The 18,498-nt window shown below is 34.0% G+C and overlaps 1 protein-coding gene across 2 annotated transcripts in view; it reads left to right on the top strand.

Moving 5' to 3' along the window:
• LOC120587958 (transmembrane protease serine 11E-like) overlaps positions 1-16,941 on the top strand; it is a 42,034-nt gene extending 25,093 nt beyond the window's left edge. For both annotated transcript variants that reach the window (XM_039844963.1, XM_039844962.1), the window contains 7 exons: positions 1,338-1,405; positions 4,301-4,464; positions 5,788-5,826; positions 7,400-7,577; positions 8,488-8,747; positions 9,347-9,489; positions 16,767-16,941. In XM_039844963.1, the coding sequence (XP_039700897.1) occupies positions 1,338-1,405; positions 4,301-4,464; positions 5,788-5,826; positions 7,400-7,577; positions 8,488-8,747; positions 9,347-9,489; positions 16,767-16,928 (1,014 nt within the window). In that variant the 3' untranslated portion in view covers positions 16,929-16,941. The remainder of the gene's footprint in view (positions 1-1,337; positions 1,406-4,300; positions 4,465-5,787; positions 5,827-7,399; positions 7,578-8,487; positions 8,748-9,346; positions 9,490-16,766) is intronic.
• Positions 16,942-18,498: the final 1,557 nt, after the last annotated feature.

Below are 18,498 nucleotides of genomic sequence, written 5' to 3'. Positions count from 1 at the left end.
TTGGGCAAAAGACCATAAGATTAAAACTATTTAGACACATACTTGAATAGTATTTTAGTATTTAAAAATATCTAATCTTGGACAAATACTTGGTACATAAGTATATAGAAAATCCATGGATTCTCATTCTATCCTTAAGGCATCAATATTCATCCTGAAGGATGAATCAAATATTTTGAAAAGTGGAAAAACAACCAATAAAGGCCAAAAGAGCAAGGGCTTGGGTGATAACTTTTCTTTGTACTTGTACACAACCAGGAAAATATCGGAATAAGTTCTCCTTTAAGGCTAAATACATATGTAAAATAAAGGGAATTAAATGGAACTAAAAAGGTCAAGAAAAGATGCAACTATTTTTCTTGTTCTTTGTGCCATTCACTAAAATAAATTTTATGAGATTCGGACTGACTGAAACATATAGGAATATAGACAGGACTCTTTAATACTCTTCAAAATTAATAATAATTTTGAAATTATTTAACTAACAAAATCATTCAATAATAATTTCCAAGTGAATGCTGTCATTAGAGGACTCATTTGTACTGTGCTGATTTGTCTCATAATGAAAGTAACTGTCCTTGGTCACAAAGACTCAATGAAATGTAAGAAAGAATGAAAAGGCTCATTGTTTGCCAATCACCAGCTTGTAGTAACTACGTTTGGTAAATCTCTACACACAGAAAACAAAAAACACTCGACAATGTTTACTTCGACTCTTAATTAAAAATTTTAAGTTGGCTAGAATTCTTATTTATAGTAGTAAAAAATATCTCCACAAAATGCATTCTTTCACCTTATTAGAGTAAACCTCATAGGAAGTGTGTTAGGCTGAGTATCCCAGATTGCATGATCTTTCCAAAGAGCATTTTGAGTGCTGAATTGGGTTCAGAATATGCCAGGATATGAGAAAATTTTTTATAGCTTTGGGAGCCACGTGACACTGTTATGCACTCATTTCAATGACCCAACTATCACTTGACAGAATTATTTCATTTTCTTTGTCTCCCTTTGTCTGTATCTCAGAGTGTAAGCACTTATTTTTCAAAAATCAATGTTAATTCTCTTTGGTCCTTTTCTGAGTGTAGCACAATATATGTCACTCCTTGTCCCGCCCCCACTGCCTCTACTATGGTTCCTGGGTTTCTATAACTTCCAAGGCAGAGTTCAGTGGAAATCACAAGTAGAATGCCAAAAGATTCCTCAAGTTCAGCACATTGCAGAAATATTGGTCGCTGTGTTTTTTTTTTTTAATTTATAAAATGTTTTTAAGCTTCAAATTAACTTGCAGAGTTTCAGAAAATTGTTCTTGCTGACATAATTTGAATATTTTGGAACAGGTGAAAAATGCATTTTATAAGTCTCCATTGAGGGAAGAATTCGTCAAGTCTCACATTATCAGATTCAGGTATGTAGATCTATAATGATGACTACAATTTAAAGCTAAATTGTAAATTTAGAATACAATTTAAAGCTAAAGTTGTTAACTTGGCCAGTAATAGATACTTTTTTGTTTGAAGTTTGAAGTATTATGATATGATGTAATTGAATTCAACAGATATTTATTTGGCACCTGTTCTATGTAAGTCATGGTTTACAAGGTACTTTGCTTATTCTCTAAATCCAAAAGATAGCATTTGCAAGATGATTGAGAGGGACATATTATTGGTGGCTATGTTATAGAATTTTTTTTGGGGGGAGAGGAGTTCTAATTAGCATAAATAGGGATCTAAGCCACATCCTCTGGTTTAATAGCAAATACTGTAGTAGATGAGATTTGTATTTACTGATTAGTTCTTATTAATTTTCTTTAATTTTACCCTTTCTACTCCAAATATTTAAGAAAATCTCACTTCTGATCACCAGCCATTAATAAATAGGAGTTCTGAGCATCATATTTTAAGCAAAATACTATATGAGAAAATGAATATATTGCATGATACAAATTAATTGTATTTTTCAAAAAATAGGATAAGAGCTATTTCCAATATTATTTCAATGACTAAATTTCCAAAAATTACTTCTTTGTCTATTCACTGACATATTTTAAATGTTACTTTGACCACTTTCTTCTGAAAATTCTGTACTTTCTGGTGTTTGAAATATTGTTCTTTCTTTGATTTGTATCTATTTCTCCATCCTTAAATTTTCACTCTCTAAAGGAGACTTCACCCACCCACATGGCTTCATATGCTATTGAAATCCAAGTTTCTATTTCCAGTCTAAATTGTTTTCCTGGTTTTTAGAACTATATGCCTTCCCAGGCACATCTTCTCATGGAATTTCCACAGAAAATTCTTGAACTCAAGAAAAACCCAATCACACTAATGAGAAACCTGGAAGTTATCATACACTCCTTCCTTTTTTTGAGCCCTTATGTTTTATGTGTAATTAAGTTCTACCAATTTTATCTCCCAAACCACTTTCCATTTTACCCCTTTAACCTAGTAATCTTGCTACTCATTATTTTTTCTCCTGTTACTACAATAGGAAGTAGTACAAGTGTGTTAGAAAGACGAAGTCAGTGTTAAAGATGTTGAACTGATATATTAGGGGACCATATGAGCCTGAAATATGAGTCTGACTTGGGGGAGGTAGAGGGAACTAAGCTGAAGATATACATTTGTTCATCATTAACTCAAGGTTTGGAAAGTATGGCTATAAATGGAATTTCTCAGAAAAAGGTTAATACAAGACAAAAAAATTGGTGAGGAAAGCTTGAAAAACAACAACATTTAACGAGGTGAGAAAAAATTGAAACCTAGAAAATTGACAGGGAAGGAGCAGGAGAAAAGGAAACTGATGAAAGACAAAAAGTTTCAAGAAGAGAGCAGTCAGCATTGACAAATACTCATGAGAGACCAAGTAGTACGATTGGAAAGAATCCACTGGACATGTCAATGAGGAAGTCTTTCAGTGTAGAAAAGAGACTCAGTGGAATGGAAGAGGATGAAGTAGAGCTCCATGAAGTAAATATGAGGCAGAATATAATTTATCTTTTTAGGAAGGTTTTCTTGATAAGAAAGTGAGAGATAAATTGAATAGCTAGGGTAGAGAAACTGTTTTACTTGTTTTTGTTTCTATTAGTCAGATAGTATAGCAATAGTTGAATAAAAAGAAGAAAAAATTGATGTACAGAGTAGCAGTGAAAGAGAATGAGATATATAACAATATATAACAATATATAACAATAATTTCTTTAAAGTACTATTTGTTTCTTCAGATTACAAAAGCAATACAAAAACATAAATCTCAATAACAAGGTATTACATAAAATAGAAAGTGAAAGATCCCTCTCCAGTAATTCCACTCTCAGAAATAACACATCTTCTTAACAATTTATTCTGCATATCTTTTCAATGACTGCATATACATTTATTTCATTCTTTAGCTGGCTGTATAGAATTTCACTACAGGTATGTGTCAGGGTTGATTTAGCCAATGCCTTTTTGATGGATACTTAGATTGTTACATATTTTTCTAATTTAAAAACAAATTACAATGAACATATGCACAAGAGCAAGTTTGAAGATTAAATTGCTAAAAGTAGAAACTCTGTATCAGAGAAGATGGATAATAAAATTTATAATGGATAAACAAAGCTGACCTCTAAAAATAAGATTCCAATTTCTATTTTCATTTACATTTAAGTGAGTAGGAGTAAATGCAGTTTAGAAAGAGGAATAAGATTGCTTGGGAACTGATTGCAGGTGAAAAACAGGGTGCGGAGTAGCTGACAGATGGTGAGAAAAGAACAGTCAAGGATGAATCCAAGGTAGTGACTCATCCAAGTAATACTGAGTCTAATTAATGCTCTATCTTGAAAATATAATCACATGAAGTCAAACATTTTGGTCAAGCTTCCTACTATTCTTAGAATTAGGAGTCGTTTATGAGAGCCTGAAAGTTGCTTAGGAGAAATGATTGGAGTTAAGCCACTGAGAATTTAGCTGAGTTGATTTCATATTCAGTATACATTATATTTGATAATTTTGAGTGGTTGACAAGAGAAATATCCTTTTATGTTAATAACCATGTACTTATCTAGACCTTTTGGTGGTGACAGAGACCATGAGCATACTTGCTTACTATCGGGGAGGCTGAATTGGGAGTTCTACATGTGGTAAATGACAGAAATATAGAAGGAAACAAATTGGATATTTTAAAATTACCTTTATGGATTTTTTTTTGTGTGTGTGTGTTTCAAATGAATGATAAAGAAAAAGATATGGTATTACCATAAATCATATTCAAACTATATCTTTGAAAATCACATTTTTGTTTTTTTCTTTTTGGTCCACAGTAAAGAGGAAAATGGAGTGTTAGCTCATATGCTGCTGATTTTTAGATTTCGCTCCACTGAAGATCCTGAAACCATAAATAAAAATATTCAACGTGTTCTACATGAAAAGCTTCAAGATGCTGTAGGACCCCCTAACCTATATCCTGAATCAATTGAAATAAAAAGTAAGTTTATTTAGTTTAATCTCTTACATAGAATAGCTCCATGTTAAGTTTGATCTTTGGCAATGATTTTTAAAAAGTTTTTTGGATGTCTTTTAGTTATGTGATCTTGCCATGGACAAAACATTTCTTTGGGACAATACTGGTCTAACAAAGTATTTTAATTTTGAATACTACTTGAAACTTATGCTTTCCATGCAAGTCTGTTATTAACTCCTGGGCCTGAATTCTTTTTCTATACTGGGTCTTACACTTTAGCTATAGAATCCAATGATTAATGGTGAAAGTGGCTTTGTATATTTATTCCTCTTCTTTTTCTTGTTGCTTGTATTCTATATATTATATGCTCTGAGAGTGTGATGTGTGAAAAGTTTCATGCCATCCACATATTTGCTTCAAACGTTGATATACCTTGTCATAGCTTCTTCCTTTAGATAATTTACTAATAAAAAATATGATATTTTTGGTATATTTTACAACTAATATAAAAATCTGAGTTTTTTTTTTTTCAGGGCAGGGACAAAATGTGCAGTGATAGATCCTCATTACTAGAAAGTAAGAAACATAGGAGTTCCTTGGTAGAAATGAAAATCTGGTTAAGAGTTAAGAGCTAAGTCATATGCTATAGAAAAATGCTAGTTTATAGAAATACTATGCAGGCCAAAAGTATAATCTTAACCTTTCTAGTAGTTATTAAAAAAGTGAAAGTATTATTATTTCAACAAGTAGTCAATATAAAAATTATTTATGAGATATTTTATATTTTTTTATATTAAAGCTTTGAAATCTAACGTATATATTTACAGCACTTTTCAAATTAGATGAGCTGCATTTCAAGACCTTAGTAGGCAGGTGTGGCTAATGGAAACAATATAGGATATGGCAGCACTAGAAACTAGAGAACTGGGGACAAGGAGATATACAAAGTGCTACCATCAGAGCTGGTAGACTTAACCAGGGGCCTAACTTGCTGATCAGCTATCTGACTTGCTTTGAAAGGGAGCCTTTACTAGTCAGGACCAACTACATAATTTGTGGAGCCTAGGGCAAAATGAAAATGTTGGACTCTTCAAAAAGCAATAAAAAAGGACTTTTAAAGGTACATTATCTACACTAAAGTTTAGGAAACCCTCTTCGCAACACCCTTTTCCCCAAGACAGTGAACATACTGTTTCTATGAAAAATTAACTGTATTGCTTTTTTTTTTTTTACAACCTAGAGATACTATCTTAAAACGGAATTAAGCAACTTTTAGTACTTGAAATAGTCAGAGACATTATGCAGTTCTGATGTGCTGACCCTGTTCACCATTTCTGTGTATTTCAGAAATCAACAAGACAGAAACAGACAACTTTCTGAACAGTTGTAAGTTTAATATATTTAATAAATTGCTTTACTTGAATGTAAAACGTTAACACTAGATCATTTAGGCTTACTTTGTGTGATGTTATAGGGTCAGTATAAAGTCTGATTGATCTGTGCATAGCTCATGGTGCTTTATCTTATCTCTGAGGCACATTTAAGACTAAAGAATCACAAAGTTGGAATAATTTTGGAGTGGATGTATGGGTGTCCATGGCAGATGTGTAGTAGAAGTGAGTGCTACAATCGTTTAAGAGGCAAAAAATATTCACTTCTTAATGTTCTGATTAAAGATATCTATAATATACTCTCACAAAAGTTTTCTAAAGATTATACAAAAGTAATTTGTATGTTGGTATTTTTCAGCTAGAGGCAGAAAGTTGTTACTCTACACTAAATAAAATATTCTTGATGCTATTAATCTCAGGTTATAGAATCACAGGCAATTATAGGATTGGAGTATATATCGATGAAATTACCAAAGGCTCATATAATATCTTTACTCATATTTTTAAAATACTGACTCTAGGCCTAGTATTTCTCTTCCCTTATAGCAGAGTACTCCACCATGTATTTAGAGAATACATTTGATAGTTACAAAATTAGTACAGAATACATTTATCTTAAAAGTTAGAAGAAAGTGTGCTATTCACTAGCTCGGAATGTTGGTTGATTCATAAACTTAACTAAGCATGCAACCAAAGGATAATCTCATTACCTAAATAGCATATATTCTTATAGCATATATTCTTGCCACCAGTATTTATTAGGTACATACTATGTGCTAGTGCTATGCTAGGCAATAGGGATATGAAAAAGATTAGATATTATTTCTGCCTAAAGAAGCTCGTATTCTAATGGGACTAGATGTACAGGACTATTGCATGAACACATAATTCTAAAACAATAGTTCTCAAACAGGAATAATTTTGACCCACAGGGGATCATGCCCCATGGTGGCATTTTTAGTTATCATGATTGTGCTTGTATGGGGTGCCACTGGTATCTAGTATGTATAGGCCAGGGATTCTTCTAAACATCCTGTGATGCACAGGATAGCAACTCCCGCCGCTCCCCACCCCCCAAGAACTATTTATCCAAAAATGTCAATACTGCCAGGGTTGAGAAACCTTGTAATAAATAATGTTGAAGAAAAATATATATAACTATAGATATAGAAACATATATACATATATATATGTTCTATACATGTATATATTTCTATATCTATAGTTATATATATATATATAGAGAGAGAGAGAGAGAGGAGAGAGAGAGAGAGAGAGAAAGAGAGAATTGTTATTGTTTTTTAATGGCAGCATCAAAAAAGTTATAACTAGTCCAGTGTGAGGGTGAGGAATTGTTAGAGAAAGTATCCTAGAGGAAGTAATGACTGATTTAAATCTTACAAGATGAATAGGAGTTAAATAATGAACCACAACAGTTTAAGGAAAGGTAAGAACAAGAGAAAATATCTGATACTATAGAAGCAAAAAGTACAAGAAATTTGGGACATAGTAAAACAATTTGATATTTAAAAACAACTGTTAAGTAATGTATCATCTCTCTTTGGCAGGCTGCGGGACTCGAAGGAATCAAACTACAAAACAGAGTCTCAGGATTGTTGGTGGGACACAGGTAGAAGAGGGTGAATGGCCATGGCAAGCTAGCCTGCAATGGGATGGGATCCATCGCTGTGGAGCAACTTTAATTAATTGCACGTGGCTTGTGAGTGCTGCTCATTGCTTTAGAGTGTAAGTCTTGAACTTCGAGAGTGACTGGGGTTAAGCAGAGTGTATTGGGGCTTGGCAAGAAGGATATACATTATAAAGTTTAAGAGAGATGTTTGTTATGTATTAAAAAACATATGTCACAAAGAAACTGGGACTCATAAACCTTTGTAAGAAGTTTTGTAGTCTGGAAATGGAAATGGCATCAAAGTACAAGTAGGTGAATTATCCATTGATAAATACACAATAATCTGTTAAAGGAAGAAGGAATTTTAAAATCATGTTTGGACTTTGAGCTTGATGTCAAAGAGAAGAGGCAAATCTGTCTGCCGCATATCTGTCAGTACAGGCTAGGTAGATTGTAGGTTTGACCCCAATGGAGAAATTCCACGTATTACAATTTAAACATGAAGAAATCTGGTAGTAAGAAATTATACAACTGAATAGGTTGACTAACTATGTTTTAATGAATGAAAACCTTTCAACACAATATAAAATGCCCACAGTATTGTGATGCTTTGTTAAATTATTGTGTAGCCTTTTTGGTTTTCAGAGAAATGTATATGTTTTGGGGTACTTGATATGGTACACATAGAACACATTTAGTTCTCTCATTCTGTACAAGATATGCTTTCCATATGTCTCTTGGAGTCACTGATACCCAGAAATGTCAAAAGGCCTCAGGATCTGGAGTGGGTGATTCAGCATGCAAAACAGCATGGATATCCCAAGAAACATGCCATTGTGCATTTCTATCTGACCTGACCCATGAGCCTGATTCTCAGATTGGAAAGAGTTTGTTTTTATACATAGAAACTATAATTTTAAAAAGAGAAACTTATATTGACACCTGAAGACTAAATTGCTTAATAGAAATCGTTATATTGGTAGCAAATGGTAAAGTGGAATTTATTCTTCATGCTTTCCTCCCTAGGTATAAAGACCCAGCTGGATGGACTGCCTCCTTTGGAGTAACAATAAATCCTCCAAAAATGAAGCGAGGCATCAGGAGGATAATTGTCCATGAAAAATATAAATACCCATCACATGACTATGATATTTCAGTTGCAGAGCTTTCTAGCCCTGTTCCTTACACAAATGCGGTACACAGAATTTGTCTCCCCGATGCATCCTATGAGTTTCACCCAGGTGATGAGATGTTTGTGACTGGATTTGGAGCACGGCAAAATGATGGTGAGAATCTGAGGGGAAAATCAAATCATAGTAATCTAAGTTTGTATTCTAAGACATGTAAAGAACGGAATGTCATTATGCCAAAATACGTTAGTGAGTTGGTCATATTGACCTGGGCCAAGTCAAGCCCTGTTTGTGAACTAAGTCATTTAGCAGATACATAAATTCCTTCATGCCTTAGATTTCTATCAAGTGCATCACTACTACTATAGTGATGGTGCTTGGTAAGATATCTGAAAGAGTAAATATATCTGAACTTTTTACTAGGAAATTAATGGCATAAGAGATTAGGGGTCATTAATATATTCAATTGCCAAAGATCAGAGAATCCTAAAACCACCATGCCCCCTACTAAAATTACCTGCTAAGCTTAACAACAAAATGAACATTACTTAAACAAACAACTTGATGTTCTTTTTTAGGCACCTAACTTTTCATTTAAAATGGGAAAGAATGCTCCCCAAGTATACTATATCTGAAAAAAAATACATATCCTAAGATTCTGTATCACCATCTTGTCCAATAACTATGAAAGACTTTCTTTAGGTCTACAAAATACGTATATATCTACAAAGATAAAGACTATTTTTTCCCTTTAGGTAACAGTCAAAATCATCTTCGGCAAGTACAGGTGAATCTCATAGACACTAAAACCTGTAATGAACCTCAAGTTTACAATAATGCCTTAACTCCTAGAATGTTATGTGCTGGCTCTTTGCAAGGAAAAAGAGATGCATGCCAGGTAAGTGATTTGGCCTGTTAGTATGCTGCATAATTTTTTGTTCGCCTTATATTTTGAAATAATTACAGATTTACAGAAAGTTGCAAAAGTAGTAGAGAGGGGTCTTTTGTACCCTTGACCTAATGTTCGCCAATGATTATGATATAAAAGCTAGGAAAGTGACATTAGTACATTGTGTGCTTCTAGTACTATGACACTTTGTCACGTGTGCAGACTTGTGTAACTACCCCTACATTTGAGAACTATTTCATCACTGTGAATCTCTCCCTTTAGAGTAACACCACTTTCCTCCCTATATTCTCTAATCACTAACACCTGGCAATCGTTAATCTGTTCTTCATCTCTATAATTTTGTAATTTTGAGAGCATTTTATAAATAGAATCATACAATAGCCTTTTTTTCTTTCTTTTTTTTTTAGAATTCCATTTTGTTTTATCTATTAGTGTTTTTGACTAGATTATCTCTGTAGAAAAAAAATTTTTGGTTCCTCTAAGTTATACATACATAATTTATTACAGTCTACTGGTTTTCAGATTTTACTAGTTTGAATGGTGTGTACAATAGAAAACTTACCTCCCTTTACATTTCTTTACCCTTCCTCACATAATATTAATATTAATAAACATAAATATTTCCTCTACATATATTAAGATCCATATTAGATAATAATTTTGCTTCAAGTGCCAAACAGAAAATTCAAGAGAAGCAAGGTTTGTTTAACCATAGTTTTGATTTTCTTTTTTCCTGGTTTTCTAATTTTTTTTATCATTTCTTTTCTGCTTTAGAAACTTCCTTTAGCCATTCTTTTAGGGTAGATTGGCTAGTGACAAATTTTCTAGATTTTCTTTGTCTGGCAAAATACTTTATTTCCTATTAATTTCTGAAGCATAATTTTGCCAGATATAGAATTTGGGATTGACAGTTCTTTCCTTTCAGCATTTAAATCATGGTCTTCTTGATTTCAAATGACAAATCTGCTGTTATCAGAATTGTTTTTTCCTTATAGAGGAGGTGTCATTTCTTTCTTACTGTGTTTAAGATTTTTTTCTTTGTCTTTAGTGTTCAGAAATTTTTGTGTCTTGGTAGGGATTTCTTTAAATTATCTTGTTTGGGGTTTGCTTGGCTTTTTAATCTGCAGATATATGTCCTTTGACAAATTTGGGAAATTTCAGCCAGTATTTTTTGAATACTTTTCAGCCTCACCTTCTCTTTTTTGTCTCCTTCTGGGACTTTAATGGCAGGAATGTAATTCTTTTGTTATAGTCTCAGAGGTTTCTAAGCTTCTGTTGTTCATTGTTTCTTTCCTACTTCTTTTTCTCTCTGTTGTTCAGATGGATAGTTCTATCATTCTATCTTCAGGTTCACTGGTTTTAATTCTGTCATCTCCATTCTTATGTTAAGTGTATCCAGTGAGTTTTTAAAATTTTTATTTTGATAATATTTTTCAGTTTTAAGATTTCCATTTGATTCTTCTTTATATCTTCCATTTCTTTGCTGAAACCTATTTTTTTTTTCATTTGTTTTAAGTATGATAGTAATTACTCGTGAAGACAATTTTGTGATGGTCGCTTTCAAATCTTTGTCAGATAATTCCAACATCTGTGTCATCTCAGTGTTGGTATTTGTTGATTGCCTTCTCTCTCTCAAGGTTTTCTTGGTTCTTGGTATGAGAGTGATTTTCAAATGTATCCTTGACTTTTTGAGTATTGTTATGAGACTCTGGATCTTATTTAAATCTTCTATTTTAGTGGGCCTCCTCAAACATGACACTGGAGGGAATAAGGAGGGGCTGCCTCATTTCCCGCTCATTCTCCATTAACACCTGGGTGGAGGAGTAGTGCCTCATTACTGCTGAATGGAGGTGGAATTTCAGGCTCTCCACTAGGCTTCCTCTGATACCTCTGTGACTGGAGCGCCTTGTTAGTGCTCCTCTTGTGGCCTCCACTGACATCATGGGACAGTGGACTCAATACTGCTTGGCGGTAGTGAGTGTCCTGACACTCCTCCACTGGGTTCCTCTAACATTATCCTAGTGGGAGAGAGAGTTATGCCTCATTACCACTGGGCAGTGATCTATCTTCCAACTGGTCACCAAAAGGGAGATAGAGGAGGCCTTTGTTGTCACCTGGAGGGATGAGAGTCTGGCTCTACACTCAGCCTTTTTCTGACACCAGTCTGGTCAGGGGTTGGGCCTCAGTACAGCGTGATAAGAGTAGAAGTCCAAGCTCCCCACTTGGCCTATGCTGACAGGGGTTGGGATGGGACCACAGATTGTTCTGTGTTTTGTTGGAGCAGAGACGATATTGTCCAAATGTCTTCCTAGGTTGCTCCCTTTCTGGTTCTTTGACTAGAGAAAAACAATGCTTTTCTTGAGGCTTCTTTTTTATTTGCACCTGTTGCCAGGATGCCAGGTTGCTGGTTTCTTCAGCTCCATGCCCAGGATAAGTGAAGAAAAAAATAAAATAATCTAGGGTTTAGGAAGCTTACTGCTGTGTCATTCCTTGAGTTCTGAGGTTCTTAGCTTACCTTCCTTCTTCGCTCTACCTTTTAGAATCTTTTTATATTTGTTTTCTTTCTAATGTTCAGGGTTTTTGTTTTTGTTTTTAGATGTATCTAGCTTAGGTAAAAGGAATAAGTCGATTCCATCTTGGTCCAGAGCATAGACATGTTTTGGACCCTGATCTTGCTTTCTGGTACACAGGCCAGCACTGTCAACTGTGTGCATTTGCCAGACTTGACAATCATGACCTATATGTCTTCATGCACACTACTGATAAATATTGGAGGGGATCAATAACTGAGTCCTTAGATATGTCCCTAAATACTTTTATATTTTTTACTTCATGATTTGACAAGCATTATATTTAATACTATTCTGTATCCTTTCCAGTCTGGATTTAGAGTGGACATCATTCATTTCTACATTTTTTTTGGAACTTTTCATTTTTTTTTTTTCTCTCACGTACACACTGCACCTATTTTTTCCCTTTGTTGGCTTCACTTCTCTTAATGCACAGTTGACTTCACCATAGTCCCTTCCCAACATTTACCTGTGGGTCAGTCACTTTATATTGTTCAGTTGGTTACATTAAACCCTTTCACCCAGTTGATCTTTCTGCACACTTCTGCCAAATTCTCGAGATTGAACTCACTTCATTGTGTTTCTTTTCCTGCTCTGAGGCCGTGTTTGTTCATGAAGGAAGACATGAAACAATATAGATTTCTTCCATTGCAAAATTCTATGGAAAATTCAGGTTGATTCTGTAACTAAACCTATGAAAATAAAACCATCTGAATAAAAGATTCACTGGAAAATACACTTGATTCTCGTTATTTGCAGATTCCATTCTTGTGAATCTACCTACTTGCTAAAATTTGAAAACCCGAAGTTAATACTCAAGGCACTTTCCTGATCATTAACAAACATGAACAGAGTGGCAAAAAATTTTTGCACGATCCTACTTCAGGTCTAAAAAGATGATGCTGCCCTCTTGTTTTAGCTTTACTGCCATAAACTTATATCCTTTCTGTGGTCTATTTAATGCCACATTTTTCACATTTTTATGCTTTTTGTTGGTGATTTTGCTATTTAAAATAGTCCCCAGGTGTAGTTCTGAAGTGAAGTGCAAGAAGGCTATATGTACCTTATGGAGAAAATATGTATATTAGATAAACTGCATTCAGGCATGAGTTACAGTGCTGTTGGCTGTGAGTTCAGTGTTCATGAACCAATAATATATGTTAAATAAGGTGTCTTTAAACAGAAACACACACACAATGGTTATATATTGATCAATTGACAAAAATCTGACCAGGGACTCATGGAAATCTAACCCTTTATTTTCCCTAGGAGCAATGATTGATTGATTGATTATTCACTAATTCAGTGTTTGCAGCAACTTCATAGAACATAACTACCATGAACAATGAGAATCTTGATAATCACAGAAAACGGATCTGCAATCATTGTTTAGATATTATTATATATCTCTCATTTTAATCCCATTCATCCTACTTGCCTCCAACTTTACTAAAACTATTGAAAACACCTTGCGCTTTCACATCCATGATCATTATTTATGATCTTTATTCAAATACCTCACTTCTATTTACAGTAACTTTCTAAAAGTTTCGGAGGAACAATTGTAGTCTTTAGTTTTTTATTTTTAAATTTTGATTACAGAAATTTCAAATGTATGCAAAAGTAAAGAGAACAGTATAATGAACCCCATGTACTTATCACCCAGCTCCAACAATTTTCGACTCATGACCAAGCTTATTTTATCCCTATATATTCTAACACAATCCCCTCAACCCTTCCCTCCACCTCAAAATTCCAGACCTATTTTGAAGTAAATCACAAATGTCATATAATTTCATCTGAAAATATATTCCCTATTCTACAATGTCACTTTGATGATGGTATTAAAGGTTTATATTCTTTACAAATTTGAGAAATAAAAGATAAGGAACCAAGTTCAGCCCTGTGATTACAATACCCTACTTTCCTATCTCTGAAAGAAACTGGCGCCCATTTTTTTTCTCTTTTATGTCTAGCACCCACAATTTTGCCACTTGACTGGCTCCTTATATTTTATATCACAGAAATCATCAATAACTGCACATGCAAAAATATTTACTTGGGTCTTCTAGTCTTTCTCATCTCAGTGACATTTTGCCTCCTATTCTTTTATAAAATGTGATCCTCCTTTGGCTTCTATGATCCTGAAATATTGGTTCCTCTTTTGGTTCCTCTTTCCCTTTTGGTTCCTCTTTTGGTTCCTCTTTCTCTTTCTCTAAGCCTGACTACCCTTCAAGAATCAAATCTCAGATGAAAATTTTCTCTGTTCTCTACATATTCACTTAAAGAAGCTATCTTTTCTTTGAACTCAGCTATCACTTTAATGACTTCTACATCTCCATGTCCAGAATTAATCTCTTGTCCAAATTTAGTCTTACAGTTCCACCTACTGCTAAACCATTTTTATTTATGTTTTAAGTTATTAATATAAGACTAAAATTCATATATGTGCCATCATAAAGTCAACAGGCATCATGAAATGTTAACTGTTTTTCATTTTTAAGTTTCTCCTTTATGTTATCGGCTTTCATTATTCTTGGGGTCTTTCATCTCCTTCACATGTAGTCAGTCAAGTCCTAGAATATTTCTGCTCTTTATCATATCTTCCAGATTTATCTCATTTGTCTCCATTCTGTTATGTACATTCGTGAATAAACTTCCTGTTCTGTTTCTCACTAAACCACTCACCAAAAATAAGAGGATTTATGGAAAGAATAGAGTTGAGACAAACCAATGGATCCTCAAAGGTTATGCAACTTAGTAACCAGAGAATTAACAACAAATAACTGTACTTTGAAAAATAACTTGAACAGAGTAGGCAGACAGAATGCCCAGAGTGGCTGGTGGCTGATTTAGGGGATGTTAAAAATGCACAGAAACTGTAGAGTGGAAATACCAGCTTGCTGAGGCTGAGGAAGTATATAGGAAGTATAGGAGTATAGCCTGAAGCAGAGGAAGAACTACAACCTGTCGAGATCTAAGAATTAAGCAAAGCTGGGCTCTGCCTCTTTCTCTCCCTCTCTCCCTCTCCCTCTCTCTCTCTCTCTCTCTCTCTCTCTCTCTCTCTCTGTGTTTGGTGTCAGGGGGTGAGGGAGTCCTGGGCACAGGCGCTTTTAAAACATTTTGTTAAAATAGAGCCCCAGAGGCTTCTGCCTGTGAATAGCTGAGTTGATAGTTTTTTCCTTTTCTCTTGAAGATTATAATTCTCCTCCCATTATTCTAGCCCTCTTGCATGAGACAAAACACATATAAACCATCACTTCTATCTTATACTGACATAACTCCCCTATGCACCAATTGTGTGTGACCTAATTAGTGTTAAAGAAATAGGCTGTATCTTTATTCTGATACTTCCTGGACATTACCTTATTTTTCATGTTTTACTACTGTTAGATGCATTACTATCTTTTTTCTTTGATTACTTTTTTCTCAGACTTTTTCACTCCTGTCTCTTAAACAGGTTTAAACTTTGTCATCTCTGACATCTACTATTTCTTTATCCTAATCTGCTCTGCCTGTGCTTGAGTTTCAATTATCAAAATGATTTATTTTCAAATAGCATCATATGGCACATCTTATTTCTATAAATAGATTGTAGACTCCTTGAGGGCAAGGCCTATGTATTTCCACTCTCTTTATATCTCTTATCACATGTGAGGGCATCAGTAAACACTATTGGTCATTCATTTCAAAATTACAAACACTATTTCAAATTCAGCTATTAAATATTTTTACATAGATAGAAGAAAATTCATAAGGAAGATAGCATAATGTAAGGGTAGAGAACATATTCTCTGAGTTAGATCACTTTAGATCACTTTAGATCACTTTAGACCTTCAAGTTCTGTCACTAAATAGGACGGGACAGAAGGTAAATTACTTAATTTCTACAAATTTCAGTTCTTTATTGTTAAATGGAAGAAATGAAACCTAACTTCATGTTTTGTTGTCAGAATTACAGGAGTTAATGAGAGAATATGTTAATTAGGAGAGCTTCATAGAGTGCTAAATACTTAATGGATGGTCAATAACTATAGGTTCCAGGGATTTGAGGAATAATCAACCAGTACCTTTTTTTAAAATAAACTTTTTAAGGAAACATGACCTCCGGAGTTCACTAGATATAAACAATTGGCATTTGTGATTTTGTGTATATATTTACTAATTACTGCTTTGTGCCAGGATCTATGCTAAGCACTTTGCATACTATTTTACATAATCTTCAAAATAATCATTAGAGGCAGGGATTATTAGGAGTACTGAAATAAGTAAATTAAAGATCTTAGCCAGCTTGGAAGGGCCATACTTAAGATTTAAACCTGGATGCCTGACTCTAATGTTTGTACTCTTTACTGGTAATAGACTCATCACCCTTCTTTTGGAAGCTATGTCACACTGGTAAAGAGGCAACCAGTAAGGAGAATTACTTTGTCAGATATACCAGAGAGGTTAAGAATATTGTTTTCCAAAGAGATGGAGTCTTTAATATCATTGTACTGAATCCCGAGGCTAAGGCAGTTTCAAGGTGCTGGAGCCCCTCCTTTATGTGAATTACTGACTTAGAAGGAATCGCTTGTGCATTTGAACACACTGAAGACTTTTGAAAACTGCCTTCTCATTAAACTCATTAGAAAAATAGTAAATTTCTCTGTATTGAATAAGATATTAATTACTAATCTCTTCCTTCTCCTTTAGGGTGACTCTGGAGGACCACTGGTTAGTCCAGATGCTAGAGATATCTGGTACCTTGCTGGAATAGTGAGCTGGGGAGATGAATGTGGGCAACCCAATAAGCCTGGTGTTTATACCAGAGTGACTGCCTTTCGGGACTGGATCACTTCCCAAACTGGTATTTAAGAGAGAAAAACCTAGCAGAATGGTATGCATTTTTGTTTATAAGCCATTCTTAGAGATAAAGAATTGCAGAAGAAGCCTTTCAGGTCACCTGAATCTGACCAAAAAATGAAACTGTCTGCTTGATACATAATTTTCTTCCTAGCTCTGCTGCACATGTGAGCATACTGCTTCTGCCTTATTTTCTAGAATTTTTCTGCCATTGAAATTTTGCCTTGTTGACATAAATTTCTCATGAGTATTTACAATTTGCAATGATCCCTTTCTTCATTTCCCCAACTTCTGTCATCTCAGTAAATTTCCACTTTCAAGGGACAAGACAAAGAATAAAAGGAAATATAAAAAAGGAAAAACTATATTTATGTACAGAAAAATATTTAGTTTTTTTTTCTTAGCTGAATGAGGAAAATGATCATATTCATTATGAGAGGTCAAGCAGAGACAGCAGAATATCAAACACTCCATGATGGAGAAAGAATGGGAACTAAGTTAAGGAAATATATAGAGAAATCAAGATATAGCTTTTTTTTTTTTTTATTTCCAGTTAGACAACTATAGAAATAAATGTGAGGAAAATTCTGCTTTATTGTGACCCACGATATTTATTTAAATTCTATATAACGTACTTGTTCTAATTTAAAGCAAATAATGTTTACTTAACATTGCATTGCTAGGATGTCAATACATAATAATAAAAATAATAAGTCTTCCATTTGCTTGACATCATAATATGGTAATCTATGAAGCAAGGAAAGATGAGGAAGTGTCACTAATTAATTTATTGCAAATCTTTTTTTAAAATCTGAGGCTAAAATGAAAACTATTTGACAACCATCATATCTTATGTGGTAAGAGTTTTTTGTGAGGTTGAATGTGAGGGAATAAAGAGAGAATCAGTTCAAACTATTAAGTGAAATGAGATTATCACCAAATACTTGTGTATTTGTGTTTGAATCTTTTCCAAACTGCAAAGCCTTGAATAGGATAAGGTCCAGTGTTAGTATATAGCTATAGTCATGCAAATGAAGCTAGAGCTCAGACCAATATTCTGAAATAATTGCATATCTTCCCCTGCTTCTGTGGTTCTATTCCATGCTTGCACTCTGAGTTTATTTAGGTTCAGATGGGAAGATCTCATAGATATTCTGGAAGCTGACTCCTTGCTAAATGTAGTGTGGCACTGAATTGCTAACAGCTCAGGTATAAAATAGAAAAGTAAAAACCTAATATCAGCCATTTTCATAATTTTAGTTTTGGTAAATTACTACTGAGCTGTTAGAGACACAATATTCGAGTGGTCTAAACCAATATGAAATCATGACTGGTGCTATGACATCTGGCATGTTAATGGGGAGATTCACTGAATCTTTTGTTACCTTTCCCTCATTGTACAAAGCTACTCATGAAAGTTCTGTATGGTACCACAAGCACTTTGAAAATCAACATTAATAGGAACATTTTGACTTTTATTGACCCGAATAACATTGGCATATGAATTGATAAAATTTAGGCATTTGGTGAAAGTAACACATGAAAACTGACTTGAATTAAGTGTTAAATATTTTGCAGAAAC

The sequence above is a fragment of the Pteropus medius genome, unplaced genomic scaffold, assembly GCF_902729225.1.
Source record: "Pteropus medius unplaced genomic scaffold, Ma_sr-lr_union100, whole genome shotgun sequence".
Taxonomy (NCBI): domain Eukaryota; kingdom Metazoa; phylum Chordata; class Mammalia; order Chiroptera; family Pteropodidae; genus Pteropus; species Pteropus medius.
Note: the sequence above shows the minus strand (reverse complement) of the source record. Positions and strands in the feature narration are given on the sequence as shown.